Raw genomic sequence first — 20735 nt, forward strand, 5'->3', positions numbered from 1 at the left:
TTCCTTTATCCCTCATGGCAGCATCTAGTGGCCTCAGCACATGGTATAAATATGCCAGAAGGGTTGAATACTGTAATGCATTGCACATCCCAGAGCTCAATAATCATCATCGCTAATAAATAGCTTTATTGATTGAAAAGAGCATCCCTGTAAGATGGTTATTGGAATCAAGTCAGGATTAAAATAGGATCAAGAACAGGCTAAGGGGCAACCAAAACAGGATATTCACCAAAATAAATATCTATTTTAATTATCTTTGAAATTACAGTAATAATAGATCAAAATGAAAGAACTGAAGTAGAAAAATAACCGGAGGGTGACATTGACAGTGATATTAAGTGTGTTTGACCGTATTGGAATAGTTTTAAAAAGTTTGCTTTTGGTTACCTTACACCTTGTGCTATTGTACCACTGCACTTTGTGGGCAGGGACTTCAATTAGTCTTTCAATGAAACCTGTTTAATTCCCCCCTTAACCGCCAGGGCACATTCAACTTTATTTTCCACCAGTGTGGATCAGCGGTGTGTCATCTTTTTTAATTTAAACTGAGTAAAATGAGGCTGGGAGTAAGCCAGGACATGATGCCAGCTGCAGCAAGCCTTTCCATTTCTCAAATGATTCTTATTGAGTTTCATCTGTCACTTTCTGTTCAATATCAATGCATTTTGTGTACCTTTGGCAATATTCCATGCAGAGTCTATTAGACGGCGATCCATAACCATTCACAGACACCTTCAAACACGTTAATAATCTGTATTCTATTAGATACACTCTGTGGCACAGGATGAAGGCATTTTAAGGTTGCATGTCTACATATTAATTTAAGGCAAACATGATTTATAGCCAAATTTCATAATTACAAATGACTATTTTTAAGTTACCTGTATAGCTGTTGAACAGGCAGGTACCAAAATAAATACAGAATGAGCAACTTAACTGACTTTCTAACTTGCAGTATTGTGAAACATAGGCGGACCCCCGGTTCAAATCCCAGCTCAGCCATTGACTCACTGTGTGATTCTGAGCAAGTCACTTAACCTCCTTGTGCTCCGTCTTTCAGGTGAGGCGTTGTTGTAAGTGACTCTGCAGCTGATGCACAGTTCACACACCCTAGTCTCGTACCTTGTAAAGCGCTTTGTGATGGTGATCCGCTATGAAAGGCGCTATATAAAAATAAATATAAATATTTGCAAACAGAGACAAAATGAGAAGTCACCACAAAGTTGCCCAAGTAAACAAATTTGCAAGATGCAATGTATTGCATATGATAAATATTTGCATACTATTTTCTTAAAACAACATAACGTACCGGATCTGAATGGACGTTTCCCTGCTTTCTTAGCAGAAGCTGTTTAGGCTTAAACAAGCACAGTTACAACACGTACCTCAAAATAACACCACACTGGTACAGTTCTGTCAAACAGTAATGTGGATGCTTTACAGTCAGAACTACTGTAGCGGATCAGAAAACAAAACGATAGAGTCGAGCAAGTGTTACTGCTACTATTTCATGCTACTATCATGTATTATGCACTTTCCACTGTATTTAATGTATTATTTCATGCATTATGCTACTATCATGTATTCTGCACTTTCCACTATATTTAATGTATTATGCATTTGTTTTTTACACTGAATATCATGTGTTATGCATTTCTCTGTATTTAAAGTATTATGGATTTTCTTGTTGTTACTGCATCTTGTAAAGCACTTTGTGATGATGGTCCACTATGAAAGGCGCTATATAAAATAAAGATTGTTTGATTGATGGATTGATGAAGTGATGGAGTTTAATGCAAATGACTTTGATGTGCAGAGATTAAAGCTTCATTGAGAAGTGTGTTTGGATGCATGACTCAGCAGAAAATTTTAAAACACTCACTGGCAGAAACAAAAGTCAGCACCTATGTTGTGAAAATACATTATGCAAGTGTTGAGCGTTCGAACGTGGAATAGCTCGTATTCAACACTGCTGTGATATTTACATATTTATTATGTTTCTACAGGATAATTTACATAATGAAACAGTTTTATGGCATTTCATTTCACATTTCTTAGAAACTGTTAAATATAAAAAAGTTTACAGTAATCTGTGCTGGCGCTTTTTTTCAAAGAGACGCATGAGAAATCTTATTACAGATATTCCACGTTTCTCAGAGAAGGTAGGATATGCTGGGGACTTTATTAAACATGTCAAACACCCACAAGAGCAAAAACTTACCAATAAGAACACAAACAATTGGATAAAAGGTAAAAAAGTAAAACAAAAAAAATACTATACAAATTTTGAGGCTACAAAGCATCCCTTTAATCTAGGAGGATTTGTTTTAAGAAGTGGGCTTTAAGTACAAGCCTATCATTACACTGAAATACTGATAAGGTCAAGTGTAGCATGAATGCCACTAGACAGTGACAGCTTTATAGGAAGCCATCAAGAGTGTTCCATTCTACCCCAGGGTTCCATTACACCCCACCTTCCCCTACACACTGTAGATGAGTCTAAAAACGTGTCAGCATGGTGCTTGAAGTCCATTAGGAAGCTGCCCTACCTGTCAATGAAATACCCCACCACAGGGCTCCCTCCATCTGCACTCGGTGGTTTCCAGGTAAGGAAGACATAATCTTTATTAATGTCACTGCACTCCACGTCCAGAGGGGACCCTGGCGCGCCCGCGACAGCAGCTGCTGCGTCTGTAATGAACAAATCTGTTTAGTGAAAGAAGAGGGCAGGTTGACTCCCTTTGCAAAACCACAGGGTGCTGGAGCCACTGAGCTTGGCTCTGAGAAAGGTGAGGAATTCTCCTCAGTCCATCGTCCGTGAGATGCCTGATATTAACAAGAACCCTTTTGTCATCCGTGAAACCACAGCAGGGCAATATAATAATAACAACAAGCAGCAAAGAGATTTCAAGTTAGCTTGCTAATAATGCAAATAATGGTGTTCAGCTCCTTGTACATTATAAGCCAGAGAAATGTTAATCAATGTCACCAGAACCCTGAAATATAATTCTGAGATGCTCTCATTGATGGCAATGTAAAGTTACCTTCAATATCAAAGCCAATACTGTGTTCAGTATTAAGACCACCATCGGCAGTCCCAATCATATCCAGCACAACTTATTCAGAACTCAGCACATGCAAACATAACCTACAAACCTAATGCAATTCAACTGAAACAGTATTAGACAGTGGAAAACAGGCAGAACCTTTGCAGTTGCTTTAATGCAATACGTGTCTTTTTTGTTAGGAAATTTGCTTCATACCTCTGACAAAGACATATGCGCTTTGCTGCTTGACTCCGGTGAGAGTCGGCAGAAGGATGCTGTACAAGCCCTCGTCCTCCTTATAAACCTGATTTATCGTCAGGGTGGCTGAGCGAGACCCAGTGTGCAGCTGCCTGCATTGGGACTCCTGGAGTGGAATGCCTGCAAAGCAATGACAAGCATCTATTAACTTATCCAATCATTCACCATCTAGTCATTAGCCTCTCCAATCCTGGGCAATGCCGGATCCAATTGGGTAGACGCCTTCTAGCCAGTGTCAATCCGGCTCAGATCCTTAGATCACAAACCCGCACCATTCAGTTCTGAACAATTCAATTTCTTAAGAGGCAGAAACATTAGGGTTCAAGTCAGGATTGAGGAGAGGTGTCACTTCTGACTGCAGCCAGTGCCACTGTCTCTAAAGAATCTTATTAGAAACCGCCTAACTTTCAGGCAAAAATGGCTACATGTAAAGTGAACCGTAAAGAGAGCAAAACACAGAGAAGAGAAATAAATGTGTAAATTAGAAAAGTTAAATGTTTACAATAAAGGCATTGTTTACCAGTTTCTAATTCCAATAGTGCACTGATTATCAGCCATTGGCTTGGTAGTCGACCTTGTCTGTACAGTAACTCCAATCTTCCTGAAGCAGTCAGCTATCAAACCGTAATGCCCTCTCATCAGGGCTCACATAAAGAGTTATATAAACAAGGGACTGACCATCTTTAAACCATAGGAGGGCTCGCTGATATGATAGCAAATCTGAAGAAAACCTGCAGGAGAGAGCGAGCGACTCTCCCTCTCTTGGGAAGGACGGCTTTAAGGCTTGGTCAAAGTCTGCTTCCATCTCGGAGACAAAAACTGTGAGGAGAGGGAGAGAAATAAGAACAGGAGAGGGCAGGACAAGCACGACTAGAACAGAAAATAGAATAGGAATAGAAAAGAATATATAAAGATATAGGCTCATTTAAATGGATGAGTCATTGTGCCATTTCTCAAAGTATATAGAAATACAAGTAGATTTAAAGTAGTAAAATAGCATCTTGCAAAATGGACGGATTGTGAGAGATTGAATGAAAGTGAAAGTAATTAATATTACTACAGTTTTTTTTTAGCCTGTAGCATACTATGAAATATCAACTGGACCGTCATTCTTGTGTCTTTAATCCCACAATGAAGTCAGAGAACGGAAAGTATGCATATATAACACCAAGATCTCCAGCCAAGCCTTATACCTAGAGACACTGGAGTTCAAGCATTCCTCAGATCAAAAACTGCAAACACTGAAATGAGTCTGACAAATAGAACCCAACCTGCAGTGTGTTGAGGCCTGCTTGAATGACGGCTGGAGAGAGAAGAACGGCAGACGTGAACAGCACGTTCAATAAAATTTAAACCTCTTCTCTACCCTAGGGATACGAAACCTGGACAGTGTTCGGCTTCAAAGCTACTTCTTCACTGACAGCAGGTCTTTGCATTACCAAGACTTGGGACTCTTGTTGTGTTACACCCCACACCATAAGTGGCAAGCAAAAATCTGAATCGATATTCTTCAAATTGACATGGAAGCAGATTAGTGGCAATAAAATAACACATGAAACACATCTACAGGTGACCAGAGCTGTCAGGTTATCACATTTTTAGTTAGGTGTGTTATTGTACATTCACCCATAACTATAAAACACTTAATGGTGGCATATGTAGTAACACTAAAAGGGGAGTTTGTGACAGACCTCTTGACAAGACACGAGAAAGACATCTAGTCGAAACGTTTGTCATAGAATTGCTTACGCTTCTTTTAGTTTTACATTATTACATACACAGCTGAAACGCAGTTCAGCATTTATAAAATATGCCGATGTGTCTTTGCATATGCAAACATAATTATTTATGTGGTTTTACATGAACGGTTAATGCTAGTACGTATTCAGTATACTTGCAGTTATTACATTTGTGGGCTTATGCAGCCAGTACTACATTTGCAAGCTTTATATTACATTTGCATGTGCTACAATCCATTACAACAGCGTTTCACATCGTGAAAGTGAACAAGAACTGAAGCAGGCAAGTGAAGTGGGTTAGTCTATAAAATTGAAACTAAAAACGATGTAAGCAGCCAAGAACTGTGCCACATTTTCCCATGAAATCCCTAATATTCCTGATAAATGTGGCTGTTATTTTCTAACAACAAAAGTATCATTTTTAAGCTTTTCAGGTTTGATGTGATGGTGGAATCAGTCTGAAGCTGCTGAAATTCAACTATCTAGGACCAGTCAGTTCAAAAGATCTCCCCAGAACTTTTTGAGTTGGATTATTGGTTTGACAGGGCGCACTTACTTGTGCTTTTTGTGACGTCACATCCTGACTGTACACCTCGATACGCTGAAAATCAAAGAAGAGCAGTTTGAACATAAAGCACCCATCAAATATTCCCTTTTACATACTGTCAATCTTCTTAACAATTAGAATAAATCACTTTGAAATATGTATGCAAGACAGAAGCATACCTTCATAAAATCCGGAAAAAAATCCTATTTATTTGTATGACATTTTTTGCATCTTATTTTAAATAATTTTAATTTAAGAGGTGATTAATTCACTCTTTTGCTCAAATTAAATGCCTAAACGGATGCTGATGCATTCCCAGCAGTTAATAAAAAACATAAATCCTGTCAATTATAAAGGCACCCATGACAGCATTTCGATTTAAGGTATCGCATCACATATTTGCATCTAAACATAGTCTAAAATAGGGCTGCTCTAAAGCAAGGCCTACGCATTGCATGTGTACGCAGTTAAACCCTATGAATATTTATAATCTAAATGAAATTGGAATCGCTGTGAGAAATATATGAAAGCAGGGGAGTGTAACCTGAAGGGAAAAAAAATAAAATAATTGCTAGTATGCGATTTTCAAAGTTTTTACAACCTCTGAATCCTTCTAAGGCTAAAGCTGTGATTGCAGTTTTTTGCTGACATGTTGAGGTGGTGAACAACAGGAATCAGCATGCTTTTGAATAATGCAGTTGTAATGCTTATGCTAGCTGTGGAAATGTATAGCATCAGCGCATTGGGTTTGGTAACACTATCCCCCTCTCTGGCAGAGATTTCAATATTGCAAGGTGGAATAAGATTGCTTACAGTTAACAAGAAGGGTAGCAAAGGAAGAGGCTTCTCCCAGTTTGTTTGTGGCGATGACTTTGTATTCAGCAGAATCCGCAACTGTGCACCTGAAACGGAATTAAAATGGGCTGCAGTAAACAGGAATGTTTTGTTCATTACGGGCTGCAGTAAACAGGAATGTTTTGTTCATTAAGGTTTTTAATTACAATCCCACTTTGTTGATATTGTAGTTCCTGAAACCCTTTTCAACTGTTAAGAGAGGGTTCATTCGTTTATAAAAATCTTTCAAAGCACTGCTTGGCTTTCGAGTATGTTTCTAAACTATTTTCCATAAGCGTTTGTAATGAATTGGCATCTCAGACCTCTGGATTGAATGGAAAGGCTGGAGAGGCTGGATGTGAACAGCAAACTATACAATTAAAGTCTTACCATTCATGTCTTATAGAGAGGTCAGTGTTATTACTTCATCAGCCTCTAGGAGGAGCTCTACTACACAGTTCTTAAAATACATTCTTTAAAACAGTCCTTAATGTTTTGTGAAGGGGCTCATTGCTATATATTTTTTGTTCATTTGTGTGTCCATGTTTGCAGCAATTTAAACTTTTAACAGGATTGAATGGACACTACCTTGCAATATGTGCATAAGCATTATCTGGGTAACACTTTGTACTAAGGTGTTGTTTATCAATGTTTTATAAATATATAATACATGTTTAATAACTCTGATATAGAGTATTAATAAAGCATTATATATGGTTATAACCATACACTAGCCATAGAGTTTAAACAACCCAAACTTGCTAGTATTCCTATATGGGATAACATATGTATCAATATATTTCACTATATATTCAAATATATTTTTACAATATATGAACGTGTGCTTAAACAACATAACAAAACAAGGCAAAACAGAACATTCAAGTTGAAATACAAAAAGGAAAGCAGATTTATGTTTTTTGAAAATTATAAAAGAGAGTAAATATGCTTGGAATGGAAATTTTCAATATATTGCAATATACGAACACATATATGGCATTATATTTTTCTACACATTGGAATAAATACTTGTTTTTTCATAAGGGTGGATTTAATACTAGTAAATCCCTCAAGTCTTGCTGTCTCAGCATTTCAAAGCTACAGTGAATGAAACACAAGGAAGAGCGCGTTACCTGCTGATGTCTAGTGTGTTGTGGCCAAACCTGCTTTGAATTTTATACTTGCCGGGGTGAGAAGAGGTTTGTAGCAGAACTCCATCCTTGTACCTGTGCAGATACAAATAAGAACAGTCTCACATTTCAGCATGATGCATATTTATCTTACTCTTTACTTAAACGTGTCTGTGTTAATGCGGACAGGCTGAATCAGAGCCATCGTGTCTGCTCATGGTTGCCCTATACCGGGGGTGTCAAATCCCGGTCCTGGAGGGCAATTCCACTATAGGTTTAACAGGTAAAATGAGATAATGAACTGCTTCAGGGTCTGGATTGGAGCTTCACTTGTTTGATTAAACAATTCAGTACAGAGTTGGAACAAAGACCAGGAGTGGAAGAACCAGCTTTGGACTATCCCAATTGACAGTGCTGAGTCAGGCGTTTCTAATATGTTTCCTGCCCTAGCAGGTTCATTTATAATACAGGTTGTTAAAAGTCTGTTGCAATAAGGGGGTGTCAGTTCTAAGGTCATTTATGGAGCTTAATATGACCTCATTTTTGTTTACTGAGACATATCAGTCATTTACACCCAGTCTCTCATCATAAAATCAGAACATCTGCACACTACTTTAAACTTCAGATCTAAAATATCAGTTATCCTAACTAATATTCTTCTAAGTGAGCTCTACTTTGGGGTATCTGAATTATTCTGTAACCCAAAATCATTGTTTATGCAATGCTCTTGAATAAAATAACAGACATAAGCAACCATTTTTTTTTTAGCGCAACATTTTTTTTTTTTATGCTTAAAATATTTTAGGCTGGTTTGGCTAGCCATTTTGTTTGTGAAGATTGAGGTAAAATGTTTTTAATGTATAATGTGCAGATGTGTGTAACCCTGGCTTTTGAATGGGTGCAGTTGCTGTTTGGTGAGAAATCAGTATTGGCTTTTGCATTGGCTGAAACACTATCATATAATATAAAACCAACCACAACATTTACCCTTCAGTTGCATCAGATCTAAATCTTATAACTACCCCACTGTCTTTTTGTTTTAATAACATTTTTAACGTGACACAGTAGGAACACAGTCAAATAGCCAATCAGTAAACTGTCTGATACGATTATAAGCTGTCTGAGACTATTGACAGGTCAAGTAACCAATAAGAAAATCATCAGATTTTTTTTTATGCATTCTACAAATTACAACTTCTGTGAGCATGTTTGCGGCTTCTGTTTTCCGGGATGTCGGGTAAAAGAGATGGGAATCTCAATGATCTTGTGTCCCGAGAAAATGGATAAATAAATCAATTCAATGACATAGAACAGGGCATTACATGGTCCGCAGCATGGGAGGAAGTATCTGAGCGTGGACTAAAGACAGGCTGAAGTTGCACAGTTGCATTCCTCGTCGCTGATGACGGGGAAAAAACGAGACAGAAACACTGCAATAGGCAGAAAAAGACCCATCAGCTTTAAAAATAAAAGCTATTTGGTTGATGCAGTGTCAGGTTAATATGCGTCTGGGTTTTTTTTGTTATTGTTACTTTAACAGCACTCAGCAAACAGACCCCTGAAAAAGCAATATCAGTTTGAGGTTAATACACAATTGGTGGCTGTTGTAAATAATAAATAAACTAACTAAATGTGTTTATGAGTCAGTTTCAGAATGCTGTCACCCTGAAGCATGACCTCATCAGACAGATATTTGGGAAAGTGAAGCCCACAGGGCCATTTCAATTCCCAGCTGTGTCTTGGGAGATGCATCTGCCATTTTTCATTTTGATAGCTACAAAATCTGAGAGCCGTTGTTAGGAGGTGTAATCCAGCTGCCTCTCACAGAAAAAAACACATAGCATGACTGATAGATTTCAAACAAGATAATAGTTCCACCTCAGCTTTATTGTTTAGCCTGTACTTATCTTATGATGCACAGTATCCTTAGTTTGCAGAAATAGTTTCATTTATGACCTACAAAATATTTAAAAAGTGTTCTGGTTTAGGGTGCCAGTGGGTGGGAATTTGTGAGAACTTGCTTAGTAAAACTCTTGGCACCCCTTATTGCGATCAATGTGGGGATATTTGAGAGCCTGGTCTTTCTGTCCTCACCATTTGATCTCTGGTTTGGGACAGCCCTGAAAGGTGCAGGACAGCTTCACTCCCATTCCTTCCCAGACAGTGTGGTGCCTCAGAGGGAACAGGACCTCAGGAGTGCGTCTCTCTCGTTCCTCAAAGGTCTTCTGCAGCTGCAAAGACTTCTCCTCAGCCTGGACCAAGACAATGCCAGAGAAGTGCTGAAAACGTTCTCAACTCAGCACAGAAGCAGAACAACAGAGATGCAATATTGCAGGGCTGGGCAACTATTTCACACTGAAGAACCACACGTTCCATACAAAACAGGGCCGTGAGCCAGTAACACATTTTAGCAATGCAATATATACTAATAATCACAACTCATTATGAGAACACTGGGAAGCCTTTTTCTGGTGAGCAACTGAGTTTAGATCAACATTCACTTTAGGACTTGCATGTTGTTTTCTTATAATAATTAACAATTATTAATTATTATAAGAAATATGACCCCTACCCGCTTAAAAAAATATGGATGCCAAGCACATAGAATTCCAACTGTGCCATAGTAAAAATGGCACCTTTATACCTTTCGTTCAATTAAAATCTTTGTTAAAGCGCTTTTCTGACACAAATTGAAGAGAAAACACATTTATGACAAAACTTCTCATCAGTAAAAGAGACAAGAAAATGACAGGCTCTCTCATCAGAGGCTGTGAAAAGGTTAAGGTGAATGCAATTCCTCCACCTCTTCTTCTGAAGTGCTCTGGAAAAACAGACTTCAAAGTGCTCTGTGGTCAGTGGCTTCACCTGCCTTGGAGAATCAGTTATGTTACCAGCTTTTGTACTTTGATTTTGCCTAAGGTAACTATCAAACTCCAAGAACTTTCTTAGATACTGAGAATCTGTATGACGTCATTGACCCCCCCCCCCACACACACACCTTATCGCTCTACCTCCCTAAACCATTATCAATTTTGTTACTTTCCAGGGGGAAAAAAAAACAAAACTTTTTTAAATGACTGACAGTATTGGTGAAATGTGCGCATATATTATTGCAGCAGTTCTCAATGCTTTAAATAATGTTCTTAAACACCCTGTAACAAGAGTGATATTGTGTGTGGCTAGCTGTTTTTTCACAGCCTCTCTGACTCACCCTTTTACGCAGTGCATTCTTGTCGGCCCTGACCCTCAAGACTTTGTTAGTCTCGATCACTTCGACTTCCAGCTTCTCCATCTCGTTGCCAAATAGTGTCCTCTTCTCCATCTCCAGCTGCTCCTCTGTGACAGCAATCTGTTTTTCCACAGTCCTATGGAGATTTTAATGAAGATTACATAATTAAAATGCAATTTCATAATGACATGCCTTGTAAGAACAGCCGGGTTGGAAATCTCTCGATGTCTGGTGGTCAGTGGTTATCAGAATTAGAGGCTGTGCTCATTACTGTAACTGAGTACCTGTACTCACCTGCATTACTGTATGTAACAGAAGGGCCCTCACTTAATATCAGGAAGGGCCACACTTACATCCATAGCTATAAAAACACTGTAGAATACGGTTTAACATTAAAAACATATAATATTTATTTTCTTCAGTCATTGAAGACACAGAGAAATATATATTTTTAATATATGCAAATGTTATATATCTGTACATTTTAGATTCACTACGTGGTGTACACTTTGCTGCAATAACAGTGTTTATTACCCACATCATGTTGGATTGCACCCATTGCTCCCTGAGAATGCCCTGAGACCGAGTTAATGAGGTAGGCAGGGGAGTCTGGCAGGGTGCAGGCAAAGGAAAAGACTCTTTATGTTAATGCCACAAACAGTAAGCCCATGGCAGTAGAATGCTGAATCGAGAGGGGGATTCTGCAGGATATTGAAAAAGGAAGGTTAACCATTAAGTAAGGAGCTTGCATTCTCAGTCTTTGGTGTTGGATAATGTGCTGTTGATGCAGGTAGACGAATACATTCCAATAATATAAATCATGCAACACATTTATCTAACAGTACATTTCAAGATGTGTATACATTTGAATCAGGGTTATAAATGGGGGTCCGTATTGGGAATTCCTGGTGTCCTTTTTAAATCATTTGCAAAGATGATCCCTCTTGATCCAGCAGGTCATAGCGTTTATACTCATAATGGCATCCAATATGGAGCACAGCCAGAGGGGTTGAAGGGTAGCAACACATTTATTGCTGGACCACTGTGGAGATAATCTGAAACCGAGAGGAAATGATCAGAGAAGGTAGAGTCTGGCTGCCGCAGATCACAACAGAAGATAAATCCAACAAAGCATTTTACAGCTTATAATATGGACGAGGGCAATACATCATTGAGAATGTATTATTTAATTTTCAAAGTTCTGGCTGGCGTCATGCTATGTAAAAGAGCGATTTCTTTGAGTGTCAGCGCTTCCCTTAAAGAACAAATGCCAGCATGCCATTTTGAACGTGAACACAGTATTGCCCTAAAGAAACCCATTAAGAGACCCCATTGCACAGTGGTGCCCAGATAATAACTGCAAAGGACAACCAGTGTGCATTGTAGGCTGGCATTGGTACAGCTTGCGTAGATCTGAAAATGTTACTCTTAATCCTTAGTACAGAATCACTGCATTTTGTAACCTCTCATAACCTTTTTCTGAAAAAAAAAAGTCTGTCTTAATCCAATCAGTCATTTGGCAAAGCATGCTGAAAACACACTCTACGTGATGTTTGTTTTTCAAGCTCTACCATGCCATTTCATCTCAACGGGATTTGTAATATCAAGGAAAACGAATGGCAGAGAGAGTCCGCTGGTTATATAATTTCGGTTGAGCGTGTAAGCTGTGAGAGGTGGTGGATGGGATTGGCTTGGTGTTTTTATTTATTTGTTAGTATTTGAAAAGCAGGTACAGTTGATCTCTGATTGATTGCCATTGCTGCTGCTGCTGTTGCTGCTATAGGCGGTTGCTCATGATGGATTCTTCCGGACGTGTTCATCTGGAAGCTCCTTGCGTTGTGATTGGATGAGAGTTGTGAGCCACGCTCAGTCAGAGGGCTGAACTGAACTCTCAAATTCCAATGGCAGGCAGTAGAGGTTTAATTAAATTAAATCTATTGATATAATGTATCTAATATGTGGTCTAACCCCTGCATGTTAGTACAACACAAGGTCAGTTGGAGAGAACATAGTGTTACACTAATATATTCAAGTTATATGTGTGCATCTTATCAGTTAAGAAACATTTCTATCGAAGGTAAGGGGTCTTGCCAAATATTTAACAATTGTTAGCACTGCAGATGTTCAGAATAATGGAAATTTCACCCTGGGATGCCGAAACCTTGACAAGGGTCTAGAACATATGGAGGAAATTTACTGATGCCCCCATGCAGATTGGAATCAACTTGTGGAGGTTCTTAAGTCTTAAAATATGCAAACTGGCTGGCACCCAGTCACATCTGTGAATGTTTTTAAATTGGATCAGCCCCCTATGAATTTCAATGGATAATTTAATGTGGCTGATGGTGTTGCAATTTTCCTGATTGAATTTAGTTTCGATTTCTGCCTCTAAACTGGTTTTATTCCTTTTTTTTTGTACCCAAATCCAACAGTAAGTATGAATTAAAGGAGCACTGTACAGCTTTCCGAAGCTCTTCGCTAAATGAATAACTGGATAACAAGGTTATTCCTTGTTACTGATTCATAGTTTATTACATTAGTTAAGGGGACTGCATAGACCTTTACAAGCAACATTGAATAAGAGCTAGCAAGTCAATATTAAAAATAATACAATATTCTTTATTGACAAAAAAAATACTGACACTTTCTTTGTATATTAACGGTTAACAATTGTGTTATTAATGCTGACTAACCTTTTTATTTAGCAACAAAAATGTGAAATATCAAGGCTCTGGGCTCATCATGCTAGTTAGTCATTAATTCCTAAAAAAATTCTGATGTGCTGTACCGTAATTAAACCAGAAATACACCTTAAAGGGGTTTAAAACCTTGACAGATAAAACTTCAGATCTTCATTACTGTTTGAAGTTGTAGCTGACAAAGAAAGTCCATAACCCTTACCTGTTATGCACTTGCATTTACATTTAAAATGTAGTACTGTAGTTTGGAAAGAAATAGTCATTTTAAAACTTGGCTTTCTGATTGCTTTACTGTTTTGCTGCCTAGGTAAAAGCATGTTAGTGGATTAAAGACACATCAGTCAGTTAGAGAAATATACAGACGATTGGTTAATGACAAGAGAGAAGGCATTGAAAGGAATAACCCTAACCCTAACCTTAACCCAAAACTGCAGATTTGAGACCTACAGTATACAGAGACTGGAAGGGTATGGCAGCTAAGATTTATGGAATAATATTGCTAGCCACAACCAATATAAGGGCATTGAGACACCAGCTTGATACCTCCATTTTTTCATTTCACTGTCTTTATCTTCATGTTTGTTTAATGACCAGCGTGTAACTGAACTCTTTTTGTCCTACCATCTTACTTTCAGCTAGAGTTTAAATATATACAAACCTTTTTTTATCCCCATTCACATTTTTCATTGTTTCTTCTCCCTAAGAGTATTTTTCTTTGTGTTGTTTCCAAATAGGCCTAGAAGCAAGAGCCTGTCAGATTTTAACAGCCTATTTTATTTTCTATAACTGCATTGCCATCATAAAAAGATAACTGAGCCGTGACAGACAAGAGACAGGTGAATTCAGAGGCATTTTTTTGCTTGTAGTCCCACAAGTTGTATGCATCCAAAATTAGATCTGTGCTGTGACAGTTTTTTTCTCATCCTCCCAGCACAGGGGGTCCGTATCCCTTCAGTTGTTGATCAAAGATCCCAAAAGACACCATTAGTTTACAATTATCTTCTAGACAGCATTGTATTGTTTTTGCAACAAACAAAAAGATCCTTTAGACGCTTGAACAAACGTGAGCATTCAGGACCAAACCGCTTCCTCCCACGCTCACATTTTTATATAGATTTTAAATAAATAAAAACACGCTTTAATGAAGCTTTAGGGAGCATTGTCATTAGTCTGAAAGCCCAAGGGGGTGCAAGACTGTTATGTATTTTCCATCTTCAAGAGCCCAAATTAAGATGCAATGCAGGCTGTGTAAAAGAGCAGGAGGCAGTTTCTGTCTCTGTCCGATTGAGAGACGATAAAAACAACATTTTAAGACGCTTTGATGTGGTAGGGCACCAAGAGTGGGAGACTGAATAATTCAAGTCTTTTATTTCCGTTTTATATAATGTATGTTTCATTTCATGAGCTCCCCTGTGGGCGATGGACCCTTGACAAATGTTTCTTTTGTCCAGCCCTGTAAAGATCAGTTTGGTAGGAAACATTATAGTTATCTAAACTACTGTGTTCACTTTGTATATCTGTTTCAGTCATAACATCCTGGTGATTTTTTTTTAATGCTGAGAAGTACCTTCGAGGCCTCAAAACAGCTCAAACGTGCCATCTCTCCAAGTGCAGCTGGTACACCAGAGTGTAACCATTAAGATGCCCCCCCTGCAACAACCTGTCTCTTGTTTGTATAAGAAATACATGAGTAAGAAATTCCAGAAAGAGTTCTGGTAGTGTAGCTGTACTGAGAGAGGAAGCATGTCTATGGTTAAAGGGATGCTTTAACTTCTGGGTTTCATAGTCACCTGGTTGTGATGATTAAAACAGGAAGTGAAATACAACCTTTTTCTAAACAACAGGAATAATAAACCAGTCAAGCTTACTGTGTTCTTCCATACCTGTACCAAGTGCCTCTTTAAATCCAGCTATGTTCATGATGTCTTTGTTAGGGTTTCAGCTGTCCTATAGTAGAACATGGATATCAATACTCTGTAACTATAGTGCTAACAAATGCATCGAATTGCATATGTGACAAAGACACTGGTTTTCCCATAAACAATAACTTGCATTGAGCTGCCTCTCTGTTTGCATCTATTTCCATGATATAGATAGAGCAGTTTCACTTCTACATATTTATTTCATTCATATCACATACCAGGATTTCTTAGCAGCTGCGGGGTCAAGGTTCAGGAATTCTTTCACAGACAGAACTTCGGGGGACACAAAGGGAAAGGAGTCCTGGCCAACAACATCTTCCTCACTGTAACGTTCAGATTCAAGAGCATCAATTATTCATCAGGAACTGCACACACTCAGTCAGGAACACCTTAAGAAACTAAACAGACAGACATTTTAACGTTACCCTTATACAGTTTAGCACTGTGCTTTTGTACGGTTTTGCTATGCTTTCCACATCGTTACACTATGCATTTACCATGGTCGACACTGATTGCCATGTTTAATGATTTACCATACCTCTCTATTCTTTACAATGCTTACCTGTGCTTGTCCATGCTTTCACTGTGCTTTATTACACTTTGCTGTTCTTTTACTACAGGATACTTTTCTAAGGGTAGTGTTACATTAGTTTTACTGATAAAGCCATTAGGCAAAGCATTTATCTACTAAAAAAATGATCTTATACTTTACAAATGAATAGAATTTTATGACTGGGTCCATTTGATCACATTTAGAGTAGAGGTTGAGATACTGTAAGGTCTTTGGTTTCCATATATCCACAAAACAAAAGCTCCTGTTGCAGATTACTAGAGATGCCATTATAACCCAGTATGCTACTGGGTTAACAGTAATAGATTGAAGACTGGAGAACTAAATAACAGGTAAGATTTATGGAGATAAGTGGTTACCAAGTTATTATTATTATTATTATTATTATTATTATTATTATTATTATTATTATTATTATTATTATTATTATTTATTATTATTATTATTATTATTATTCTTAATATACAATAAACCAAACACATACATACACACAGTACATACATAATTACAGCTGAAGATAACAGCATACATATTCCAAAAGGTTATTATTTTAAAAAGTGCTGGAAAAGTAGGGTAGAAAAATGAATTAGCACAGATTAGAGATGCAGATTTGCTCTTCTCTGTATTGGGGACCATTATTCAAACTCTATCCTGACTGACATGAATTGTGAGAGCACTGCCATGAAAAATGGAAGAGGAAACTTGTTCCTGCATTTTGAAAGCCGCTTGTATTTTGATTTATTGTGTCCATGGAATGTCATTGTGTATGATGAGTTTTTGCCTACAGCCTGCTTGCCTCTGCAAATATGAGGTCTGCCCCTTTTTCTACTGAGAGGAACCAAACCTCTCAGCAATATCATGTGGATAATGGGTCAGATACCTTGTTTGACTCATGGGTCTTTTTACTGTAAACTTTATTTTTCAACACAATGAGAGAATGAATCCAATTCTGATGTATCTTACTGTAGTTTACACAATGGAAGGCTGCTTCAAATGATCACTTCAAGTAAAAAATATAATAGAGCTTTCTCATTAGTTGAGGCACTTGTCAAACAAGGTGGCAAACAAGACATTTGAGTTGTATTGGGATTGGGCGAGAACCCTGGTATTATCACACTAGGAGTTCTGGCATAAAGGGAAGAGTCATTCCTTCTGAGTCACCAACACCACCTCCACACTTGTTATCCAAGCTGTACTGTGATCTGAAAGAACGTGGAACCCAAATGAAAGTAAATGGCAGAAGAGACATTGATCTTGTCATAACATTTAGAACACAAGAGAAGCTGTAGAATCCAAGCTTGGGGGGGGTGTGGCTGTGAATGTTTTTTTTTTTTTTTCAATACACTTGAGTGGAGATTCAGTTTCTACAGTGTCTAACAGCAAGTAATTCATCACTGTTGGATGGTGGCTCTGATTAAAGGTCAAGTCGGACTAGCAGAGTTGAGAATAACTACTGTATATGGATCTGTAGGACAGACACCATGAAATTAAATAGAATTGTCAACATGGGGAATGGAGAATGCAGGGTGTCAGTATGTATTATAATGTGTTGGAACTCTCTTTTATGCTGTCAACAGAGGCTTTGTTTTAATAATGAATATTTAAGGAATCAGATTAGTCTTCATTAAGAGCTGTCTACCTAAAGCAAACTGTATGACTGTGCCACTAGCTGAGGGACTTTTAATAATATTCCCTTGTGCACTGTTTTGTTTCATAGGCACGTTTCATGGCACAATGTAAAAGAACAAGATTCTTTCTGGATGACAGATTTAATTACCTTGACTTAAATTTCCTCTTTGTAGTCTTGGAAGCTGTTCTCAGGCTCTGAAACCTTTGATCAGAGTGCTCTTCTTGGCTACGAAAAACCAGTGTTTTTGTGGCCATGGCAAAGCTGCACCTTCTGAAATAATAATACAAAAAATATATAAGTCATAAAAAACATCTATATTCAACAATATATATATAAAAAAAACAACAATGTCAAAAACACTTAGAACTCTATCTCAGGATCCATTAACTGAAATGTGGTTACAACTGTCGTGAGCCATTGAGCAAGCAAGCAATCAGTTCAGGTCTATTATCCAAAACACTCTCAGATTCAGATTATGAATTTAACTGGAAACTTACCAGAACCAAATGAATCACTTTAATAGTTTTGTAGATTATATCATTGCAATTTCTTGCTTCATTTTAATACCATGGCCGTGCACGCAGATAGAATCGCTAATGTAATCTTCAGGTAAGCATGAGGCAATCTAATACAAACTCTACATTTTCTAAACAAATTACTGCATTAATGATACACACTGTTTACCTCACACATACTACACCTGTCATAACACTGTCAATAGCAGGGTGTACGGTTATGGCCAAAAGTTTGGCATCACCCAGAATTTTAAGATTGAGACATCATTTAAAAAAAACAAAAAAAAAAACAGATATTTTATTTAACATCAAGTAATCAAAGAAACTGCAAATGATACAGCAAAAGCTGGTGCGATCCCGGGTTAATTTGGAGCACACCCATGCGGAGTCCACTGGCGACATGTCGGCCTTTTTCAAATTGAATTGAAGATGCTAATTTGAATTCTTCTCTCCAGCTGTCACTTGACGGCTAGAGTAGTCCTCCACATTGGACTGTCCTAATCTGGGCATTTCGATAGGTCTACTACTACTACTACTACTAATAATAATAATAATAATAATAATAATAATAATAATAATAATAATAACAATAATAAAACCTTAACAGCATTTGTAGATATTAAAGGAGTAGATACAACACAGCACAGATGACCCAGAAAATGCTCTATATGTATTTATACACCTTCAGTTCTATAGAGGTGGTTTGATTCAGTTCTATTATGGCAATAACTTACTAACTGAAATACGTGTTCTGTAGCTATTTAAATAAATTTAAAAAAGTAAAAAGTAAAATAAAATATACTGGACAGTACTTACAGAAAGTAATGCGTGAAATCCCAGGGAGAGGAGAACACACGGAAAACTCACTGTCCTCGGGACTGACAAAGGACAAAGCTCCTCGACAGCCAGCTCTCACAGCTGATGACATCAAGCACAAAAAAACCTTCACAAAAAGAATGTGCCTCATGCAATGGATCCATCTCAAGGTGGTAAATATAGCTGTTCCCTAAACAGTGAAACACAAATACAGGCAAACAACGCTTCGACATAGTTGAAAGGCTTCCATTCATTTAGGATACCAGTTTATCACCTTGTCTAAACCCTAGCAGAACCATAAGCAGACCTGGCTGTACGGCTATAGCCATACAGTGGATTTCTAACAGATTAATAGTGGTCTGTTAGGAAGTAAAAATATAACAATTCTACCACCAGTAGTGCCACTGTATTGACACTGGACTTGAAAATCATTTGATAAGGGTATATAGGTAGTTCTCTCAAAACTCCTTTGTTGTTTATGGTGTTAAATATGGCAAAAGTGTAATTTCTGGAATTCCATACGAGTCCCATTGTGTATTGTAATCCCATAAATGAAATATACAAAGGAATATTCCAAATATATACTGAAACCTTATCGTTGTATGCATATAAAAAAAATAAAATAAATAAGAAATATCAACCAAACGAGGTGTGTAATGCTGGAATTCCATGAGAAAAAATATCAGCATTGTGACGACAATGTAAATGTTTTAATCGCCTATTAAATCATACTTCTGTGTCTGTTCTTTTTCACTGAGAAATGTGATGCTTCATTGATACCTTCTGCCTGTCAAGCTTTGCTTTCTAGTTTTAAAAACTGCCGCACTGAAAGAAAAAATAAATGAAAATCCAAGAAAAGGATATGATTTGAGATCAATGCACGGGATGAGATCTATTCTTATTCTCCTGCTGAAACACCAAGGAGACTGTTAAAATCAAACAAACTCACATTGTCTTAGAGGAATTAAACACTGTTTTTATAAGGTGCTGTTTTAACTATTAACTAGCTTACTGACCTTAACAAATGCGACATGTATTAGCAGTTCATATACTATGTTAACTTAGTTATAAAATATTTTTAAAAAAATTATAATGAAATAAAACCTCATAAAATGTATTAAACATCAATCTTTTGCCTTAAGACAAATGTAACCTCATTTCATGACCTTGGGATCGGCTTGGGAGTTGATCCCAAAGTAGGTATCTGATGTTTGCTGAACAGCTTTAGCTGTTTAAGTTTATAAATAGGTTATTCTTCCCCTGTGTTCTGCTTGGCTCTTTGCTTGAATTTTATGCTTCATTTCGGACCTATTCATGTGTTGCTGTTCCACCTCAATCCAGTGGACTGGCTGGAATCAGAGCATGAAGCCTTACCTGGGATTCAGCCTACAGCACCTAAACTGTTGTTTCTGAAAAGTATGCTTTTTCCAAAACAAAGAGGAAGATTGTCAGCACAATAAATGAAGTAACATATGTCAATACAATAGGTAATGGCTTAAAAGCCCTGGTTAACAATTCTTACATAAAAACTAATCATACATATTAACAGTAGTGCGTTAATTTGAACGCACCCCTTTTCTTTTTTACAATAGCGGGGTTACTGGCTTCATTGTATTGCTGGAAGACAGTAGCTGTGCAGTTTATTTATACATCTTAACTACCCACACCTGCTGCTGATATCAGTAACCCTGGAACAATGCAGGCTGGACTACAGTCCCTGTGCTTCTCATATATCAGCTGTGACATCTCGCTAAGAATAATACATGCAGTCATGGCATATAGAGCTGTTAGTGACCCT

The 20735-nt window shown here is 37.6% G+C and overlaps 1 protein-coding gene across 1 annotated transcript; it reads right to left on the bottom strand.

Moving 5' to 3' along the window:
- Window positions 1–2545: 2545 nt before the first annotated feature.
- LOC121303286 (myomesin-3-like) lies at window positions 2546–19036 on the bottom strand. The gene is made up of 11 exons (XM_041233870.1): window positions 18938–19036; window positions 17754–17876; window positions 15624–15728; window positions 10767–10920; window positions 9650–9807; window positions 7559–7651; window positions 6405–6493; window positions 5601–5645; window positions 3984–4124; window positions 3264–3425; window positions 2546–2691 (listed from the first exon to the last, which is right to left on the bottom strand). The coding sequence occupies exons 2-11, from the start codon at window positions 17858–17860 to the stop codon at window positions 2546–2548; spliced, it is 1200 nt and encodes a 399-aa protein (XP_041089804.1). The 5' UTR covers window positions 17861–17876; window positions 18938–19036.
- Window positions 19037–20735: the final 1699 nt, after the last annotated feature.

The sequence above is a fragment of the Polyodon spathula genome, chromosome 32, assembly GCF_017654505.1.
Source record: "Polyodon spathula isolate WHYD16114869_AA chromosome 32, ASM1765450v1, whole genome shotgun sequence".
Lineage (NCBI taxonomy): Eukaryota > Metazoa > Chordata > Actinopteri > Acipenseriformes > Polyodontidae > Polyodon > Polyodon spathula.